Genomic DNA, 20,264 nt, shown 5'->3' with positions numbered 1-20,264 from the left:
GGTAGTAACTGCAGCTGGCAGGGAGAGGAGTTCAGAAGGCGGTGTGGACACCGCCGGGCTGTGGGCCTGATCTCTCAAAGTGTGCTCTACTTCCTGTCACGTTTCCTGTGCACGCCATCCGTAAGCAAGAGGAAAGCATCGAGGCCCATGAGAACAGGAACGACAGCCAGTCCTCCTGGCCACAGAAACGCAGCTCCGAGCACACGGGGACACCCGGGAATGTCTGCCCGCCCCTCAGTGCCCACGGGGAGTGGGGGTGGGGGAACTCACCTTGTAATACTGCCCCATGTTGACCGTGGGGGGCGGGTACTGCCCGGTGCTGGGCTGGCTCGGCATCCTTTGCCCAGGGTAGTTGGGGGAGGTGAGCGGCCTCGGAGGGTTGGGGGTGGGGTACTGGCCTGGCTGGGTGGGGAACTGGCTGTTTGGTCCGTATTGCTGGTTTCCATAGTTGGGCTGTGGTGGCAGAGAAAGGTCAAGGGAAAGGTCGTCAGGTGACACGGAGCCGAGCTGTTAAGCTGAACGCCAGGGCACGCCCACCTCCCCATGGTTTCCACCTGCCAAAGGCATTCCCCCGCCCCGCCCCCGCACCCACCTGTCAAGGAGAGAGGCTGAACCCCATGACGTCCGTGGCCCCTCCTGGCCCTGAGCCCCAGGGACATTCCTTCTGCCCAACCGTCTCCAAGGACACGTGCAGAGACTCGCCCAGGCCACTGGGAGGGGCTCCACTCTCCAGTCCCCCTGTGCCTCTCTCTAGTGCACGCATCCAGGTCACGTCCCTCAGTGTGACCAAGGAATGCAGACACCTGGACAACTGACACTGCGCCTTCTGGGGCTGACTCTGGGTGGCTGTCCCATCCCCCACACCAAGCACACCATACCCTGGGTTCAATTCTGGACCACAGTTCCCCTGCCATCCAGGCAGAGGCTGGGAGAGCCAGGCTGGAGCACCGAGACCACCCCACTGGGGTGGGGGGGGCGATGTACAGAGAGCAACAGTGCCACTCTCCTGGGCCTCTAGGCTTACAGGTCAAACTAGCAGCTGTGCCCCGGAGGCTGGCAGAGGGCAGGGCCTCCGTCAGTGCCTGCTCACCAAATGAATGAAGGGTCTGGGGGTACGTGCCAGACTGCAGAATGTTCTGGGATTCACGCGGCGGCCATACAGCTGCTCTCTGCGTGACACTGAGTCTCTCGTCACTTAAGGTATGGAAGTGGCTGATGCCTGCCTGCCCACCAGGTTGGAGAAGAGGCCAAGGCAGGACCAGGTGCCCTGATGCAAGCCACCCTGAGGTTCCAACAGTTCAAACACAGGATGAGTGTGCCATGGGGAGGTGGAGGCCCCCTGGGCTGGGACCACCTGGAGGCACAGCCCAGGGCCAGGGGAGCAGCAGCACGCTATGAAGAGGATGACTGGCAAAAACATCCAGGAGTCTTGTGGCAGGTGACAGCCAGGAGCCTGGTGCTGTGGCACGTGCAGGGCTGGCGCCAGTGACTGGGAATCTCATTGGGGCTGGTGGTCCTGAGGTTGGACTGGCAGATACGGTAGCTCAAAGCTCCCCTGAGGACAGCCAGGGGCAGGGGCACAGGGGCAGGGGCAGGGCTTGACCCAGCCTCCTGGACAATGAGGAAGACCCTGACGGCCCCCTCTTGAGCTCAGGATGCCCCTGCAGTTGCTAAGCCACCCAGCCCGGGGCCAGAGTGGATGTGAAAGGTAATGGCATGGACCTGACCATCTGGCCATCTGACTGTTGCAAAGCCAAGTTGAAGGCCACGCACGCCTCTGCGGCCAGAGAGGAAGAGGAAGCTCCTTCTGAGGACGGGTGTGCAAGCAGAGGGCTGGGGCCCCCAACTCAGCCAGGGGTTTCATGGAGCGAGCGAGCAAGCAAGGCCAGCTTCACGAGGGACGTCTGCTGGGTCGGGATTCTGCAGGACAACTAAACCCTTATCCAAGCACCCAGATAGGCCAGTGGTAGCTGCAAACTTCTTTTCTGAAGGTGGACACCTCCTCCAGGAAGCCTGCCTTCTCTGATTCTTGTTGAGTCCTAGACAACCTGCTATACGTCATCCCCTTGTGGGCCCCAGCTTAAGCCTTTACTGTCCTCACGGTTAGGATGCTGGTTAAGACACTTGTATCCCATCTTGCAATAATACGGTCTGGCTCCCGACCGACTCCAGTGCACACCCCAGGGGGCAGCAGGTGATGGCTCAAGTATTTGGGTTTCTGCTGCCCACCCGAGAGACCTGGACTGAATTCCCGGCTCTGGGCTTTGGCCCCGTCCCACAGCCTCCACAGGCATTTGGGGAGCGAATCAGTGGATGGCTGGGGGAGTCCTCCCCTGAGCCCGTCACCCAGCCAGCGCCCAAGCCAGCACAGGAAGTGAGAACAGCAGCTACTGCTTGCTCAACAGCCCCACCTGCTGGCCTGGGACAGAGAGCTTCATGAGCAACACCCTGGGTGGTGGGCAGGCTGCATGGAGGCTTGCCACTGGCATTCATAAAGCAAGACTGGAAGTGGAAGGGGGACCTGCTCAGGTTCTTCCAGGTGGGAAATGGCAGAGCCAGGCCTCCAACCCAGGTGCACTGACTCCCAACCCAAGACCCTTCCGCTTGGTCCATGGTTTTAGAGGTGGTGCCGGGCATTGCCCGTGGCCCCTGTGTCTGGCAGCCCAGGCCTCCCACTGCCCGCCTGCCTGCTGCCACACTCACCTCTCCCGGGTATGGCCTCTTAATGCTCTGAATGGGAAGGGACTGGGGCCGGGGGCCCGGGTAGGTCTGCTGGGGCATCCGCTGCCCGTGTGTACCAAAGGGGCTGATGCCGGGCGGCCGGGGCTGGTTCATGCCCATGGGAGGGCCGCTCATCCCCGAGGGCGTCATGCCAGCCGCCATGCTGGCAGGGTTCATGCTGCCCCCCATGGAGGCAGGCCCCCGTGGCCCGGGCTGGTTCATGAATTGGCTGTTATACGCCTGGGTGGGACCCATCTGGAAAGAGGAACAGACCTTCAACGGGAGAAGAAGAAGAAAAAAAAAAGAATAAAATGCCACATGCATTGAAAGTGCAGGGAGGGAGGGTGGGGGGCGGGGGCGGGGGCACTTTCCTGGGTGGTTGCTGCTGGGGACCAGACCCCAGGGGATGGCTGTCCTCTGGGGCTCACTGCTGCCCTCTGCAGGCCGCACAGGAAAGATGCCGCTCGGGGTTGGGGAGGTGTTAGGGGGTGGGGCGCAGTCACTCCAGTGCACAGGCAGCATTTCCGGGGGTGGGGGGCAGGCAGGGAACAGGGAAAAGGGTGCAGGGACTGGGAGGGTTACGGAGGGTGGAGGCGGATGAGGATGGAGGCGGGAGCCCCAATGAGGCAAAATCCTGGTGTCTGGAAACCCTGGCCCCACTGCAGGTCCCCTGTGGCTGCAAACACTGCTCCCATCCACAGCGTCTGGCTGGTCCCCAGCTTCTACTTCTGCTCACTGTCCTCCGGGGGCTCCCGCTCTCCTCCCACCCCACCCCCATCCTTCAGAAACCCAGGGGAGCAGCTCTGGGGCCCTGGCAGAGCTCAGATGGGGCGACCAGGACAGCACTGGTGTCAGAGGCCACCCGGGGATGGAGGGGAACAGGGCCACCTTTAGACACTGAGCCTGTTCTCCCCTGAGCGGGAGGTCCAGAGAGTGATCTGGAACTTGGTTTTCCATATGCAGACACACACGAGCCACCCACCCCACACGGGCACTCAAATCCTCCCTGCCACACCCACACCCACACCCCAGCACACGCCCCCTCCACGCTCCAGAGAAAACCCAAACATACCCTGAAGCCACCAGCTCCCCCACAATCACCAACACCCCAACTCTGACTTCCCCAGGGACTGTCCACCTGGCGGGCTGGACGGGGCTGGACCAGGATGGGCAGGGGCCCTTACCGGTCCGTACTGGTTCATGTCCTTGTTCTGCGTCTCTTGCAAGGCTGCCACAGTGGCTGTGGCTGTGGCCGTGGCCGTGGCTGCTGCCGCTGCCACTGCAGCTGCTGCGGCGGCTGCCGCCGGCTGAGTGAAGTCAGCAGGCGGCCTGGTGTGCGGAGGGATGCCCATGCCTGCGGGGGCGCTAGGACCCCCAGGGTAACTGTGGGGAGAGGACGGAGTTAGAGCCTGGGTCTACAGATGAACCCAGGACAAGCCTCGCACTGGGAGGGAGATGGCGGGGCTCAGGTCAATGAGGCTGCAGGGCTTCCTGGGGTTGGCAGCCATGTGTGCCACCAGGTGGCACGCCAGCCGCTGGGATCTTGGAGCCCTCACTGGGTGCTGGGCAAAGAGGGCAGGGTGTCAAGGGCCGGTGGGTGCTTCTGCTTGTCTGCACCCAGCCCACCTCACGTCCCCGGAGCTCCTGTCTGCTGCGCCCCCCACCAGACAGAGGGACTCTCAGCTTTGGCCCAGCTCTGCCTCCAGAGCGGATCGTCCTCAACTGCTTAACAGTCCTCGGGCAACTGGTCACCCTGCCCCGCCCTGTCGCCACCCCCCGGCTGACCTTCAAGTCCCCAGAGGCAGCGAGCTGCATGTCTCCCAGTTTATAAAGATACAAGGCAGAGAAGGGTCATTCTGAGGAATGAGGCGGCGGCCCTCCTATCTGCACGGGCCATTGGCTATGAGAGCATGGCCGCTGCAAGTCAGCTGCTGGACCAGAGACAGAGCTCGCTGGCGTGCCTGGGGCCAGGATCACGGATCTGGGATTTCAACTGGGCCCTTCCCCCTGGATGCTCACCTGGCCCCGAAACCCCCGCTGCCGGGGTAGTTGGGCCGGCCGTACATGCCCTGCTGGATGTAGGGCTGCGCGGGGCCGGCCTTGGCTGAGAACTGCTGCTGCTGCCCAGCGAACTGAGGGGAGTTGAGGCCGGGGTTGCTGGTGGTCATGCCCGACGCCATGGGGTTGCCGCCTGGATTCATGGGGTTGTTGGCATTGGCCATGGGGTTCCCGAGGACCTGGGGGCAGACAGAGTGGTCGTGTGGAGGGGAAGAAGAAAGGCAGGGGGCGGGGGAGATAGGAGACACAGGAGAGAGGAGGGCTGGCCCGAACTGCTCTCTGGTGCGCCCGTCATCAGCAGGGCCAAGGCTGGGAAGCAGGTGGAGAGGTGAGAACTTTAGCCTCCGGGTCGGAGGGTGGAGAGTGAAGGTGTACTCAGGGTCTGCAAAGCCAGCTCAAGCGGCTCCCAAGGCCTGGGCAGTTGTGGGAAAGGGGAGCGAGGCGGGTCCTGCCCCTGGTGGCCGGTGGGGCAGAGAGAGGGCAGGCAGAGGCTGCTGCTCTGGGGGCTCAGGTAAGTGGCGCCCGCTGGCCCCCAAGGATCTTGTGCACCTGCTGTCGAGGCAGGGGGAGAAGTGGAGGCCAGGGGACGAGAGGCCTGGGGCTCAGATCTGGGCTTGTCCCAAGTTTAAGGCACGAGGGGTCAATGAAATCCGCTCCGGGCCACCCCGGGATTGGAGCGCTGAGGCCAATCATGCACGAGAGCTTCTCCTGCTGTCCAACCACAGTCCATGTGGCCAGGAAGGGCCCTCCGACCGGCAGCTGGAAGCCACTCCTCCAGGAAGGCACCAGGAAGGGACAGACCCCAGGCGCCCGGCTCCCGAGGCAGGTGCAGGTGCTCCCTGGGCTGAGGGGGCCCTGACCGCTGGGTCCCGCCCTCCCCCGCCAGGAGCCGAATCCAGGAGATGGCGGAGGCTCCAGGCTGAGAGAGGCTCTTACCTGGCTCTGGGACGTGTTGGTCACTCCCCAAACGGTGGTGACCACGGAGAGGGAGCCGGGAGGCTGGTTGGTGCTTTGCTGCCAAGGGACAGAGTCATAGGGGAAGGAGCCATCACTGCAGAGAGAGAGAGAGCACACATTCTTTTTTTTTTTTTTTTTTTTTTTTGACAAGCAGAGTGGACAGTGAGAGAGAGAGACAGAGAGGAAGGTCTTCCTTTTGCAGTTGTTACACCCTCCAATGGCCGCCACGGCTGGCGCACCGCGCTGATCACCGAAGGCAGGAGCCAGGTGCTTCTCCTGGTTTCCCATGCGGGTGCAGGGCCACAGCAGAGAGCTGGCCTGGAAGAGGAGCAACCGGGACAGAATCCGGCGCCCTGGCTGGGACTAGAACCCGGGGTGCCGGCGCTGCAAGGTGGAGGATTAGCCTAGTGAGCCGCGGCGCTGGCCGAGAGCAGACATTCTCAGGGCTGGCGGACACAGGCTCAGCTGCACGCGTTCTAGGGGACCCCCACCCCCAGCCCAGGCCTGTCAGGTGCCTGACACAGAACAGGTGCACCTCGCAGGACATAGCAGGCTGTACGCCAGTCGCCGAGTCTCCTTCAGCTGCCGCGGGGGCTGCCCCACGCTGGCCGATTCACCTCAGCCTGGCGTCCGCAGGCCACGCCATGGAGCCAGCGGCGGGGCCTGAGGCTCCATCTGAGTGCCAGGCTCTGACTCCACGTGGCCTTCGGGAATGAGCCTGGGTCCCCCTGCACTCCCCTTGCCCTCGGAACTGCCTGGCGCCTTCTAGGCAAGGGCCACGGGGGGGCGCGAGGCCCAGAGTCTCTTCCTGCCTCCTCCTGAGCCCAGGACAACGCAGTGGCTGTGGGCTCAGGCCTGCCTGTCCCGCTCGCTCCCTGCCCCGACTGTGGCGTCTCCCGCAACCCCCCCCCAAACACCTGAGACCCTCTGCACAAAGTCCTTCAGTGGCTACGGTGTTTACGGAGGAGCAAAGTCCACACCCTTAATGATTGACCCTGCGTGCTGCCCCCATCCCCCCATCCTGCTTCCCTCTGACCTCTCCCAGAGCCGTCCATCCACCACCCCCCGCCTGGGGAGACAGCCCCCTTCCCCTTCACAAGCAAGGGCTTCCCCTTGGCCTGCACGCTAACTGCCCTGGAGCCACAGGGCAGGGCCCTGCAGGGCCCAGGGGAGCGGCCCTTTAGTCTCAGAGAGAGAGGACGCTCACGTCCCAGGGCAGCCCCTCTCCGCTCACCGAGCTCAACTCCAGGGGCTGCGCGGCCGCTGCCCGCCACCCCACCCTGCACAGGGGTTCCCAAGGTGGGTTCCGATCTGAGGGATGCTTCTGGGCAAAGCAGCAGGCTGCCCACTGCGAGGGAAGGCACTCGGTTTGCGTCTGATAACACAAGTTCTCCAAGCACGAGAGACGGCTTTCACCTCCCGCTGGATTTGTGCAGAGCTGGCTGACCACCCTACCTGCCCCCAGCCAGAGCCCCTACCCCAGCACACACACACACACACACACACATGTACACACATACACACACACACGCACGCGCGCACACACACCCTGTGGTGCTGAAGATGGCGACCCTCTGCTTTTCTGCTCTTCCCAGACTCGGTCTCCTCATCTGTAAAGTGGGCATAAGAAAGATCCCTCCCCTCCCCGACCCATTCCCAACTGCAAGTCACAAACGCTAAGTGGACCACGGCTCGGAACGCGAAGCCACCAGGCTGGAGCCCAGCAGAGCCCCGCGGGGGCCAGGGACCAGCAGCTGCTCCTTTGCCACCTCGGTGGGGAGGTCCCAGCTCACCAGGGACCCTTTGCGTGAGGCCCACAGACAACAAGCTCCCAGGTGCCCTGCAGCCCGTGGGTGGGCCTTGTGGGTGGAAACCGGCTCCTTCCTGTTTCGCCCCTGCCCCCCCCCAAACCCGGTGAGTAGCAATGTTAACCAGCGTTCCCAAACCCGGCATCCTCTGGCTGGCTTGACGGTCCCTGCACACCCAGTGTGCGCGCGAGCCTTAGGGGTGGGATGTGCACCCATACACTGCACACATGAGTGCAGGGGCGGGCTCAGGGCGGGCCTGCTTCCACACGTACCTACTTGCAGATACAGAAGTGGCAGTCGCACCGACAGCTGTGAGTCATCTGGGGGAGATGGCTCATGCTGTCACTGAGCAGGCTCTCGCCCCCACAGGCCCACCACAGCCAGAGGCCCCACACACCCGCCCTGCCTCCCCAGGGGCCACCCAGGCCCTATGCCCAAGGACCACAGACAAACCAGGCTCCTGGGCTGCTTGCTACCAGGGAGGCAGGAACGTCTGGCCCGTGGGCTGTATAAGGCCCGCGAAATCATCCAGTCTGGCCCCGCCAAGGCAGCCGCAGGTGGGACTTGAACTTCACTACGTCTATGGCAGGCTGATTTTGAAGCTGATGATTTTGTATGGCCCATGAACAATGTTGTAAGTACCCAAATGGCCCCTGGCAGAACAAGAAAGGCTGCCTTACCTGCCCAGGGGGAATTGTACGGAGGCTAGGAGGGTCCCTGGGACCCCACTGCGCCCTGAAAAGCACTGTTTGGCCTGCAGGCATGCTCAGCCACTGCCCAGGTGCCTGGCTTCTCAGGGCTGCTCCTGGGAGACCACCCCTCTCCCCTGTCCAAGAGGAGCCCCTGCTCACAGGGAGGCCAGAGGTCCTGGGGTCGAAGAAGCCCATTCTGCAAACCTGCTCCCCTCTGCACACCCCTAATCTGCCAGGGCCTGGTCTCATGCCGCAGGCTGCCCCCACCACATCCTGCTGCACCCACCCAGGCACCCGGGCCAGAGCCCTTTGGGGTCAGCCTGAGGGGCCTGGGACACGGCCAGGCCTGGAAAGCCACTCATTCTTCCCAGGCTCCTCCAGAGGCTACCTCTTCCAGGAAGCCCTGGCGTATCAGCCTCCTCCCACTCCCACAGCCCTCCTGCCTTTTTCCTTCTGCCCCAGGAGCCCTCTTCACACACCTATGGGGCTCAGGGTTGCTAAACAACAGCGCCTCCCTGTGTTCCCTGTGGGAGGGACACCAAGAACAAATGAACTCGTGACGCTGAGTGCCCACCACCTACCAACAGCGTGCCCATGACCATGGCATCGGCACCTGGGGCCAGGAAGTGAGAGTGACCGAGAGGGAAGTGACATGCCCAGCCCTCACTCCATAGACCTCAGTGCTCTCATCTGTCCAGCGGGGATCGCTGCGGCCCCCACCCCTGAATTCGGGCTGTCGGGAGGTTCAAGTGTTAGTGTCCAGCAGGGGCCCGGCGCCAAGGGCAGTGCCCAGCAAGCATCCTTGGCCACAAAAGCTGCTGGTGGCTGTCACTGTTGTCACGACTGACTGAGTGGCCTCCAGAGGCCAGAAGTCGGTGAAGCAACTTTTAGCTAAGCACTCCTCCGATCCCCTGCTGGCTGGGCTCAGCGGCCACATCTCCAAGGGGCTGCGGCTCACAGGGGGACAGAGCTGGCCCACGGCCTGGGGGTCAAAGGTTAACAGTGAAGAAACTCCAGGGAGTGTCCAGGAACAAATGTGTCTCCCCGCGCCGGCACCAAGTCGCCTGCTTCAGCCTGGCCTGGCTGTGTGCACAGACCCCGGCGGCTCTCGGGAGTGCTGGGACTGGAGATTTCTGAGGCTGATACGCAAATGACAGGGTGGGGGTTGGGAGAGAGCACCTCCATGGCTTCTGGAGTTAAGACTCTCTGGAACCAAACCTTGGCTGGGCCACTGATGATTTCTGTGACCTGGGACCCATGCCTTTGAGTCAGCCTCAACTTGCTCATCTGTAACGTGGGCCTCACTCTCCTGGGCTACAGTGTAGGAACACGTTCTAACTCTCCAGCCCAGCCACGGTGCAGGTACCCGTGCTGACCTGATGATACAACGAAGATGTTTAGAACTTTTGTTTCTATGCTTCCAATGGGGGGGGGGGGGGCTGTTATCACTGCTGTGGCCTCTGAGGCTTTCCTAGGGCTTCTCTGCTCTAGCTGGTGAACTCCTACCTAGACCTCAAAGCCCAGTCCGCATACTCCCTTTTCTAACTCTCCTAAGCAGAACCAGGGGCCTCTCTGGCATTCCTGCAGCAGCTTTTCCCATAGATTTCACAGAGAGGATGATTTACAAGTCTGTGCACCTGCTCAGGGGTACCGGGTGGAGTTGGCCGTGAGAAAATGAGCAGGCATAGGATGGGGAAAGAGGATTCTGGGCTCTGGGACACTCGCGATACTCACGGAAGGAAGAGGGGGGAGGGCTGAGTTATTTCTTCCCTTGCACTTGTAACCACCACTTTATCTGGAAGAAATAACCAATTCCCATGAAGAGTACCGTCAGACCCTAATTAATTCTCCTGCTCCGGCTAGATCAGTTCCGTCGTCGGCAAGGCTGCAGCGTTCTTGCTAATGAAATGGCGCGCCAGCCGGGGGCTGAGGCTCCCGCTCTTTAATTTAGGGGAGCCATTAGCAGCGTCCTCCAGCATCACCGTTACTGGGGCTCACTTCCTTCCCTCCCCGCGGGGAGACCCGGAGAGGAGCTTGCGCAGCGCGCTGCATTTTACAGGGTGTTAAAATGTTCTACTAGGAAGGAGGGAAGGGAAAGATTCGTGCACCCTGGCAATCGGGGGCTGATGGAGCATGAATTTATGGTTCTTTCAATTCTCCCTTTCATTGCCTTTCCCAAAAAATTGTGTTCTGGGGGCCAGAAGAGCCTCTTGCAAGCTGAGCTTTGGTTTGGCGACACAGAGAGAGATAACATGACAGCTGTGAAGACGGTGGGCGGTGGCCGAGGAAAAGGAGACGGCTGAGGGTTGGTTTGGGTGGGTCCTTCCCGGTTGGCCGACCACGCGTGAGCAGTGGGAGTGGGATGCGCCAGGCTGAGGGGACCACGAGTGAGCGCACGCAGGGACACGACCAGTGCGCCCCACAGGGCCTGCCACTGCTGTTTCCTTTCCTTGGAGGAGAAACTGAGGCAAAGGGAGGTGAAGGAACAGCCTGAGGCCGGAAGGTGGCACAGCTGAGGCTCGATGCCTGGCAGCTGCTTCCCAGGGCTGCGCCCCCACCTGCTGCACCCAGGAGGCCGCAGTGCCTGCACCTGGGAGATGAAGGGCGACGCCCCCTTGATCTTGGAGTCTACCCCAGCTCAAGCCGGCTTTGATTGTAATCAAATTAACAGCATAAACCAGATTTATTAGGCTCTTAATTACCTTTGCAACACTGATCTGCATATGGACAATGTGCTAATCGCAAACGGCTTTTTTCACCGCCCATTAAAAACCTGGGAGAGGAAGGCACAAATACTTGTTGACATCAAGTTCAGGCCACTGCGGGGACTCGGAAGGTGTCCTGTGGCCCGGTCACTGGCCGGGACACCCCCAGGCCTCTCTTGGCCACCCCCTCCGCCCCCATCTCGTGGAACATTCTGGAAACCTAGGCACCTTCCTTGAGCACAGAGACACTTATGGCTGGAGGTGAGGACCAGCCAGGGAGTGCCTCGGCAGCCTTCACAAACCATGGATGCCCAGCCCTCCTCACCACCCTCTGAGGCTGCCTCAGAGACAGTGAGGGTCTCGACCTGGAGGCACAGCCCTGGCAGGCAGGAAGAACTCAGACCCCAGCGTGCAGCCTCGGGCCATGGTACCACCCTCAGTGCCTGCGGTGCCCGAATTCCAGAATGACTATAGTCTTGGGGGATGGGGGTGGGGTTTCACGCTTCCGGGCTCTGCTGCAGCTCCCCCACCCCGTCCCCTGCTTGTGCTCAGAACCTGCAGGCGAGACTCCCTGTCTCCAAACAGCCAGACACCTCCAGGCACCAGAGCCTGAGCAGCCCAGGTCCCCTGCTCCCCACCAGGCAACAGAACTGCTGGGATGATGGACTGAGAGGCGGGAGTGCCCCCACCCACCCACTCTGCCCTCGCCTTTCCTCGTGGACTGGGAAACATCAGGGGCTGAAAAGGTGATGCCCCCCCCGCCCCCCCCATCCCAGCAGACCCAGGAGACGTCCCCTGGGGAATCGCAGGACGGCTGCAAGGAGCGACAGCTTCTAACCAGCTGGCCGCGGTGTGTCCTGGGAACAGTTCTGGCCAGGACATGGGACTGGGAATCTGGTCTTGGTTCAGCCAATGACACTTCTTCCCAGTTTCAACTGCCCCGCTATAAAAGGACTAACAGCCTGAGCTGCAGGTGGAACAGTGGATGGCTCCGCTCCCAATCAGGCTAACCGCTGGACGCCACAGCTCACTGCTTGGGAGTGGCCGGCAGAGCACGGTGTGTTGTTTACTGTCCGGCTCTGCCCCTCGCTGGCTGTGTGTTCTTGGACAAGTCACTGTCCCACTCTGGGCCTGTTTCCCTTCTGCTTCCTGAAGGCCATAGCATAACTGCCAGACCGGTCTTGGAGTCCTCAGACCACCTGCACTGCATTCTCCATCCTTCCATAGGACCTCCAGGGAACTGAACTGGTGACGCAGTCCTGGGTGGCGGCCAGCGGCTCTGCGGCTTGCGGCACTTCTTGGAAAGCCCATTTGATTTCATGGAATGCACTTGCCCTCTCCTAGCCTAAGTTGTTCAAGGTCAAGATCTTCCATCCTCCAGGCAGCCTCCTAGCATCCGGCCTGCCTGTCTTCCTCTTTCAGAACCCAGGGCCCAGTCCCATGCGCCTTTCCCCAACCCTGCCTTGCTCTCTAAGTCCCTCATTTTGCCCCAGTGAGTCTAGCTGGGTTCAGACAAAGGTGGCCTCCAGCTGGGGTGCAAGGGAGAAGGAGGCGGGGCTGGCCTCTCTGGAGCACTGGCTTTTAACCTGGGTGACGCCCCTATTCCTGGAATGTACGTGGGTGCTCTCGGTGCTACGAGGCTTGGGCGAGGGGGACTGTCATTAGAAGGGGCAGCCGCGGAACGTTCAAGGACTCAGATTCTAAATGCTTTGCACCACAACCGCCCTGGCCACAAGCCAGCCCCACGAGGACACGCCGCCGCAGGAGGGAGGCAGCTGGGGCCGTCAGTGACCCTGGGTGGCGACGGGCTTGCCGTGGCACAAAGTGCCTCTGACCGAGGCAGGTAACCACATGTCAGGAGCGATCCTGCCCAGGCAGGGCACCAGACCTGATGAGTGTTAAGGTCTTTTCCAGCTCCAAGAGTCAACAAGCCTCTAATTTGATTTATAAAGTGTGTTTGACACCCGAGTTCCCGGCAGCCCCTTGTCGGCGCGACCCAGGGCCGCCTGCAGCATGCTCTGGGCTGCGGGTCGGTCCGCTGGTCGGGCTGGATAATGAGAACCGAGCTCTGACTGCAAATGCCCCTCCTGGTCATTAGTGCGGACGCGCCTGGGGAGTGCAGACAGCGTGACAGGCCGTGCTGCCGCAGGGTCAGCCCGCAGAGCGCTGGCACGCAGCACCCCTGGCTCAGCAAGGCATGCGGGAGATAATTAACCAGGGGCATCTCCAGTGCTGACCACGGGCTCCTTCTGAGGCTGGCGCATGATGGACCAGCCACTTCCTCCGTGACTGCCCTTGAGTCTCCCAGCAAACCCGTTCCTTTCTCCTGCCTGTGATCCCAGCTGCTGGTGGCCCTGGCCTGCCTCTGCCTCTGTTCCTAGCTGGGGTGTGGCCTGCTGGGGACTTCCTCCACCCCGGCTCTCCGTGGGCTCAGGATAGCCCTGAGTTCAGGATGTCTAGCTGCCCCCCAGAAGCAGAAAGAGTCCAAGGCACAAAGCAGCCAGTTTTGGGGGTCCTGGAGTGTTCTACCTGTCTGGATGGCGACCCACAAACAACAAGTACATCTCAAGACTGTGCAGAGGCCCCGCCCCCCAGGGGCTGCACAGCACCCCGGGCAGCCCTGGCTCCACCCCCAGCATCCTGTGCTCGCTCACCTGTGCGACAGAGTGGGTTTCATGGAGCTCATGGAGTTGAGGGGGGGCTGCATGGGGAGTTTCCCAGGGGGGTCGCTCTGGCGGCTCTTCTGATGTCGGAGCAGGAGCAGGCGGCCGAGCTCCTCACACCAGGAGGATAGCAGGGCTGCAAGGAAACACAGGACAGTCAGTGGGCACCTCGGCCCCTGCGCCCAGCCATGCCCGGCCCCACGGCACCCTCCCTGGACCAGGAGTTGTTGACACCAACTCCGCTTCCAGAATCCTGGGATGCCAGGAAAGTCACTAAGCCTGGAGAGGCCTCAGTGTTCCCAGCTGTAAAATGGGACTGACCCCAGAAGGAGCACTCAGAAACATCTGCCGCTAGCAGACCGGGGAGGGCCGGTGTGGGTGGCCATTGTCCTAAGTACTGGGCAGAGGCAGTGGACCGAGCAGAGAGTTCAGATGGTGGGCGGGAGGGAGGGCAGAGATGGCGCCCAGAGGTCCCAACACAGACTGTGTCAGGGCGAGGCCGGGGACCAGCTGCTACCCCAGGACGCCTCCGTGAAGCCTCCATCCTCAGACTCGACGTGGCTTCTCCACTGGGTGGTGTCAAAAACCACCCAGGCTCGGACACAACCCACAGGTGCTCTCCCCCGAAACTCCTGCCCAGAAAACATGCATGTTCAGCACACGCCTTCCGGTCATGTGTACCGTGGGTCCTAGCATGGCTGGGCACAAATGCTCACGAGGACAAAGGAATTCAGGGTGGAGGGGGCCCGGGCACCCAACGCACAGCACATGAGAGCCATCCATGGCCAGGCAGAGAGGGCCTCGCAGGGGCAGGGTGCTACCCTTAGGGCCCGCATGCCTCGATCAGCCCCCTCGCTGGCCATCCTCCCAAAGCTGCAAGGAGCAGAGGTTTAGGGGCTCAGTGAGAGACTGGGCCCAGTCACCATCCATTGTGTGACTCCGAGGAGCTCACACAGCCCCTCTGGGCCTCAGTCTCCTTAGAGGTCAGGAGGGGTCGTGGCACTCTCCCTGCCTTCCTCCCCAGACAGTGAGGAAAGCCATGGAGACCGTGCAGAAGCATAAAAGTGCCTGGGCTTGGCCGATGCCCCCCTCCTGCCCTGGGCGCACCTGCCACCTCGGCCAGGGCTCACATGCACCATACCTGCTCAGCCACACGGCGGGACGCAGAGCCCACCCCCTCCCTCCTACACCCCCTTGGACACGGCGCAACATGCACTTGCATTCTGTCTCCCTGTGGCTCTCCGCAGTCCCTGACATTAGCTGTTGTGGCCCCCATTCTGCAGATGAGCAGACGGAGGCTCGGGCAGACAGATTCCCGGTAACCACCAGCGAGGGGCAGGGCAGGGGTGGGTGCTTGTGCCCTGGGCCCACCTCCTGGTGGTGGAGCCTGAGGCTGGACCAGAGGGTGGGGGAGGACTTGAAACCCTGCAGAAGGCAAATCTTCAAGTGGCCACAGTCTCCCAGTCCTTGGCATTCAGTAAGGATCCCCTCGGGCCTCTCGGAGCCACTTTCTCCACCGTGCTCAGCAGGCACCAGGGGCAGACGCCCACACGCACAAAGACCAGCAGGGCCTGGGCCTGGCTGCTGCTTCAGGCTTCCCAGATCCTGGGTGGGGACCCTATGCCCCTTGAAGCCCCGGGAGGTGGAGCCACCGCTGCTGGGTACACCTGCTTGGCTGGGGCAGTGTGCAGAGATGCCCCATCATGGCTCCCCAAGGTGGCACCTGTTTCTACTTCTTTGAGGGGGGGGCGAGGCAGTAGTGGATGGGCTTGAGTCCACAAAGATGCAGCCTGGCCCTCTCCACAGGGTGCCCTTGCCACCACTCACACGGGGAGGAGGGTGTTGGAGAGGAGACACCCCCACCCCCCGCCTGGCAAATGCCCCTACGCGGGGCCCCCAGCACACACCTGCTGTGGCTGGCAGGGAGGCGGCCCCTTTGGTGAGGCTGCAGCCAGCAGGAACGAGTTTCCAGACTGCTCGTTCTTCTCCCGGGCCCCTAGTTACGGCTGCTCGTGCGGGGGCACTGGGCATCTGAAAACTCATTTGCACGCCAGGCACGAGGGCCAGCTCCGCTGCCAGCACAAAGGACGGCTGCAGATGGTGCCGCCTGCTGCCCGCCCCACCCCTCTCAGCCCTCACTCCTCCCGGGGGCCTGCCGCGCCAGAGGATCCGGGGCTTTCCTCCAATGTCACGGGCTGCCGCCCGCTCGGCCAAGGACAGCCCTGGCCTTGCTATCCCTAGTGGAGCAGTTTTCCATGAAGGGAACACGGGCAGGCTGGCTTTGTGGCAGGGCCTGGCTGTGTGGTCTGGCAGGCTGCAGGCAGATGTGTATGGCAGCCACGGCTCAGCACAGGTGCCTGCAAGACGACCTTCTAACCAAGAAGGATGGGAGCGGGCAGCAAGGGGGGCACCACCCCTCACCCCGAAGACGGGTCGCAGAGGCACGGCGGATGCAATGCACGCTCTGACTACAGCAAAAACCAACACGAGGTGTCCTGAGGCCAATGCTTAAGGACAACATCCGGGAATCTGCAGCCAAAGCGGGGGGAGTCTGGGCACTGTCAGAGCAGCAGGCAGGCTGACAAGGCCAGACCAGGAAGGCGGGGCCCACGCGATGACACAGAGTGACACAGCTGGGTCACGCAGTCCGAGCTGGGGACATGTCTCTGACCTGCCTCTGGCCTGTGCGTTTGCTGGGTGTGGCATGAACGGCCCCAGGACAGGAAGGCCTGGTGTGATGTGCCAGCGTGCACTGGCCAGGGCAGGACAGCTCCTGTTCCACCCTGAGCCCTCCCTGCAGGAGGAGTGGCCCTCTCTGCTGGCCAGGACAGCCAGCTGCGTGCCATGAGCCCTACTCATGGCCGGCCTGAGACCTTCTTTTCAAACAAAGCCCACTCTACAAAGCACGGCTGGACGGGCCCCAGGATGGCTCTATGGCTCTGACCACTTCCCCTGGCCGCAGGCTTGTGCACACGTCCCCTGCAGAGCTGTCAACACTCGCCATTCAGACCCCCAGCTGCCCTCCGAGGAACTGAGCGCTAGAAGGTGAGACACCCCAACACGTGCTGAGGGGTGTGCGTGCTCTGTGGCCCCCTCGCAAGCTGGGATGTTGGTGGAGGGAGGGCCTTCTGCCTGTCAGAGACCAGGAGGCAGGGGCAGGCAGGACCCTCTTCCTGGGCTTATGACACAGCTGTGGTAGTACCCCTCACCCACGCTGTTCCAGCGGGATCTGTGTTGGACACACCCAGCTGCAAATGCATGTGGCCGAGTGCCAAGGGTGGTTCCCAAAGAACGTCCCCCCCGCAACACACACAATAGGGGCCGGGCCCATGCAGCAAGCAGGTAGGGGCTGAGTTGGGTGGGGCACCCAGGAGCCGGGGCGTCCAGGCTGGTAGGGAGCCAGGCTCTGCACCCAGCCCCACCCCTCCCATCCTCCCCAGTGCATCCAGACACTGTGCCAAGGACCTCGGGTCCTCCCAGCTGACCTCACAATGCCCATAGCTGGGGCTAGGGCATTGGGCCATTGCTTCACACCGCAACTGCCCGCTCGGGGCCTCAACTCTGGTTTTCAGGCACTCCCCAAATCTCTCAGCATACATTGGGAAAACACGCACCACCCAGCAGACCTAGCCCAACTCATCATCTTATCACCAGGCTCCCACCACGTGGATCCATCCACATCTTAGGCACCGGGGTGTTTGGTCACTCACACAATAGCCATCTATAAGCACCTGTTGTGTGCAGAGCCCATGGCTGGGGTTCCCCCACCCCAAAACCTGGTGTTGCTCCCACAGCCTGGTGAGCTGGGGGCAACCTTCTTTCGCCCATCCTGATCTTATAGGACAGCTGCTCCCTGTGGTTCAGGCCAAAGGACCTTGGAGAACAGGGACCAAAGTCCAGTTGTAGCCCTTCCAGTGCCGCATGATCTTGGACAAGTGGCACCATCTCTCTGGGCCTCAGTTTCTCTACCCGCCACATGGGCAGACATCAACGGCTACTGGTTAGGATGGGGGTATTTAAATGACACGAGTGCCTATCAAGTGTCTGCCAGGTAGGTCGTGGCCTGGTGGGTGGTCTCAGGAGAGCAGGTGAGACACCCTCACCCCGGGCCTCTACCCAGCAGGCTCCAGGCCCACTCTTGACATCATGCAGTCCCTCGCTCAGCTTCTGCAGAGACGATCCATTGCTTCTTCACTCACAGGATTTGAACTTCTACAGGGTTCACTTCCAACGGCACCTCCTCCAGGAAGCCTTGCTAGTCTCGTCCCAAAGGTGTCAACACAGCTCCCCACGGGCACCAGGGCCCACAGCAGGCTGTAGGGCGGGGCTGATGGCAGAAGGGCCACGGGAAGTGGTGGCTGTATACACTAGCCCTGAAGTCCCAGGCTGCTTCACCACTTGGACTCAAGTTTCCCACCTGTAAAATGGGTTTCGTAGGAGCTTCTTGCTTCACAGAGTGGATGTGACATAAAAGTTAATGTTGTCACTCAACCAGAAAAATCCACATAGGAAGCACAAAGGTTGGGGGGAGGGGAATGGGCCAAGGACCCTGCAACCCAAAGCAGCACCAGGAACCCCATGTCCTGTGCTGTGTCACACAGCCCTGGGGCAGCTGGTGAGAGGCAGATTCAGGAACCAGCCCACCAGGCCTGATCCCAGCTCTGCCTACTTCCATGTGACACCCTGAGCAATCCAATGAACCATCCAGCACCTGCAGCGCCCTCTCCCGGGAGAGTGGTGAGGATGAGCCAGTTGTCACCATGGGCACAGGCACAGGGCCAGGCTCACACATCACGGCTGGACACAAGCACAACCCCGTGGGTGAAGCAATGAACTGAACAACGGCTATGGCTGTCACTTCTGACCACAGGGCAGCAGGCAGAGGCGGCTTGCACAAAGCTCCAGAAGTTTCCAGGGGATGGGGGAGGGGTACCTGCTTGCACTAAGCCCAGGCCCTCAGGCACCCAACTGGGCCCTTCCTGCTTTCACTGGAGAGACACCCAAAGGCCCAGGGAGCGTCCCACCCTGAGACACAAGGAGCAAACGTCCATTCCCCATCGCCAGCCAGCTGCACCTTTCCTGCTGCCAGTGGGAAGGCAGCTGGGGCCCCGGAAGGAAGCTGTTTCTCCTCCCCAGGTTCCCCTGTGGGATCCTGCATCGAGGGCAGGTCCTCGGGGTCCACCCCGGCCCACGCTCGGGGCTGGCCTCTCGGCTGGCACCACAGGGCCACCTCCATGGGCCAGCTGGGGCCCTGAGGGGTCAGCTGCCCTCTCATGCTCCTGCTGTCTGCATTCCAGGAAGCCACAAGAGATACATTCAGGGCCCAGCTAACTCCACCTGTGCCTGCAGCTTCAACTTCCGGGTCATCTGTAAGCAGTGCGTGTCTTTTTTTTTTTTTTTTTTTTTGACAGGCAGAGTGGACAGTGAGAGAGAGAGACAGAGAGAAAGGTCTTCCTTTGCTGTTGGTTCACCCTCCAATGGCCGCTGCGGCCAGCGCGCTGCGGCCGACGTACCGCGCTGATCCAAAGGCAGGAGCCAGGTGCTTCTCCTGGTCTCCCATGGGGTGCAGGGCCCAAGCATTTGGGCCATCCTCCACTGCACTCCCTGGCCACAGCAGAGAGCTGGCCTGGAAGAGGGGCAACCAGGACAGAATCTGGCACCCCGACTGGGACTAGAACCCGGTGTGCCGGCGCCGCTAGGCGGAGGATTAGCCTAGTGAGCCGTGGCGCCGGCTTAGCACTGCGTGTCTTAACAGTGGTGCTACGTCACTGTACTTCCCTTGTTAACGGCACGTAAAGGGATGTGTGTTGTGTGACAACGGGTGGCCTCTTCTATCAGTGGGACCAGTGGAGGTGTATGAGGGCCTCGGCACCAGCTGCACCCGAGGATGGCACTGAGGCGGCCTGGGCACCCGGTACCCTGAGGCCGCTTGCCGGGAATGGCAATGGCAGTGAAGCAACACCGGATCTGAGTACCAGCAGCAGCCCAGGGAGCGGCTCCGTGGGGGTGCTGGGGAGGAGCCAGGTTCCTGACATCTGGTCCCCAACATCTTTCCAGCAACACTCCTGCAGGCAGCCACAAGCACCATGTCCTTTAGGGAGAAGGAAAAGGAAGCCGGCGGCATGGGTGGGGCTGGTCTGGTGGGCGGGCCCAGGGGCACTGCAGTCCTGGGTGCCTGGGGACAGTGATGGGCCCCGTATTTTCCTGTGTACCCGCAGTTCCCCGTGTAGGCCCAGGATGGGCTGACCGAATGAGAGGCGCAGAAGCTGCACGGTTCTTGTCTGGAGTCACCTGTGTGCCACGCAGGGAGGGTGGCGCTGTACTCACTCTCAGAGTAGCCACGATTGGTCACTGCAGGGAGCAGACACGGCTCCCCCAAGCACACGAGACCTTGCTAAGCCATACTTGGGCTGGGAAGACAGCAAGGAGCTAGAAGCAGCCACGTGGTCTCAGAAAAAAGGCATGGAGGCACAAAGCCGGAGGTGCAGGCACGGAGGCCTGGGATGCTCACTCCTGGCCAGACCTAGCAATCAGGAAGAGCCAGGAGCAGCGGTGAGGGTGCACAGGGAGGCTGGGAGGGCGCAGAGACCTAGGTGGGAGGCCGAGCACGAGAGACATCCAGGTCTCTGGGGCAGGACTAAGAGGTGCCCAGGAAGAGGC

General features: G+C 61.8%; 1 protein-coding gene across 9 annotated transcripts in view; it reads right to left on the bottom strand.

The window, feature by feature from the left end:
• Window positions 1-20,264, bottom strand: part of ZMIZ1 (zinc finger MIZ-type containing 1) — a 215,081-nt gene that overhangs the window by 16,686 nt on the left and 178,131 nt on the right. For 6 of the 9 annotated variants that reach the window (XM_070057907.2, XM_070057911.2, XM_070057908.2 and 3 more), the window contains 6 exons: window positions 13,596-13,740; window positions 5,716-5,830; window positions 4,741-4,958; window positions 3,906-4,104; window positions 2,704-2,994; window positions 271-453 (listed from right to left, as the gene is read on the bottom strand). In XM_070057907.2, the coding sequence (XP_069914008.1) occupies window positions 271-453; window positions 2,704-2,994; window positions 3,906-4,104; window positions 4,741-4,958; window positions 5,716-5,830; window positions 13,596-13,740 (1,151 nt within the window). The remainder of the gene's footprint in view (window positions 1-270; window positions 454-2,703; window positions 2,995-3,905; window positions 4,105-4,740; window positions 4,959-5,715; window positions 5,831-13,595; window positions 13,741-20,264) is intronic. The other 3 variants (XM_051831554.3, XM_089314120.1, XM_070057916.2) reach the window with 1 other exon arrangement.

Source organism: Oryctolagus cuniculus, chromosome 15 (assembly GCF_051225735.1).
Source record: "Oryctolagus cuniculus isolate XC-2025 breed Fujian yellow rabbit chromosome 15, ASM5122573v1, whole genome shotgun sequence".
NCBI lineage: Eukaryota > Metazoa > Chordata > Mammalia > Lagomorpha > Leporidae > Oryctolagus > Oryctolagus cuniculus.
This window is presented reverse-complemented; position numbering and strand designations above follow the sequence as displayed.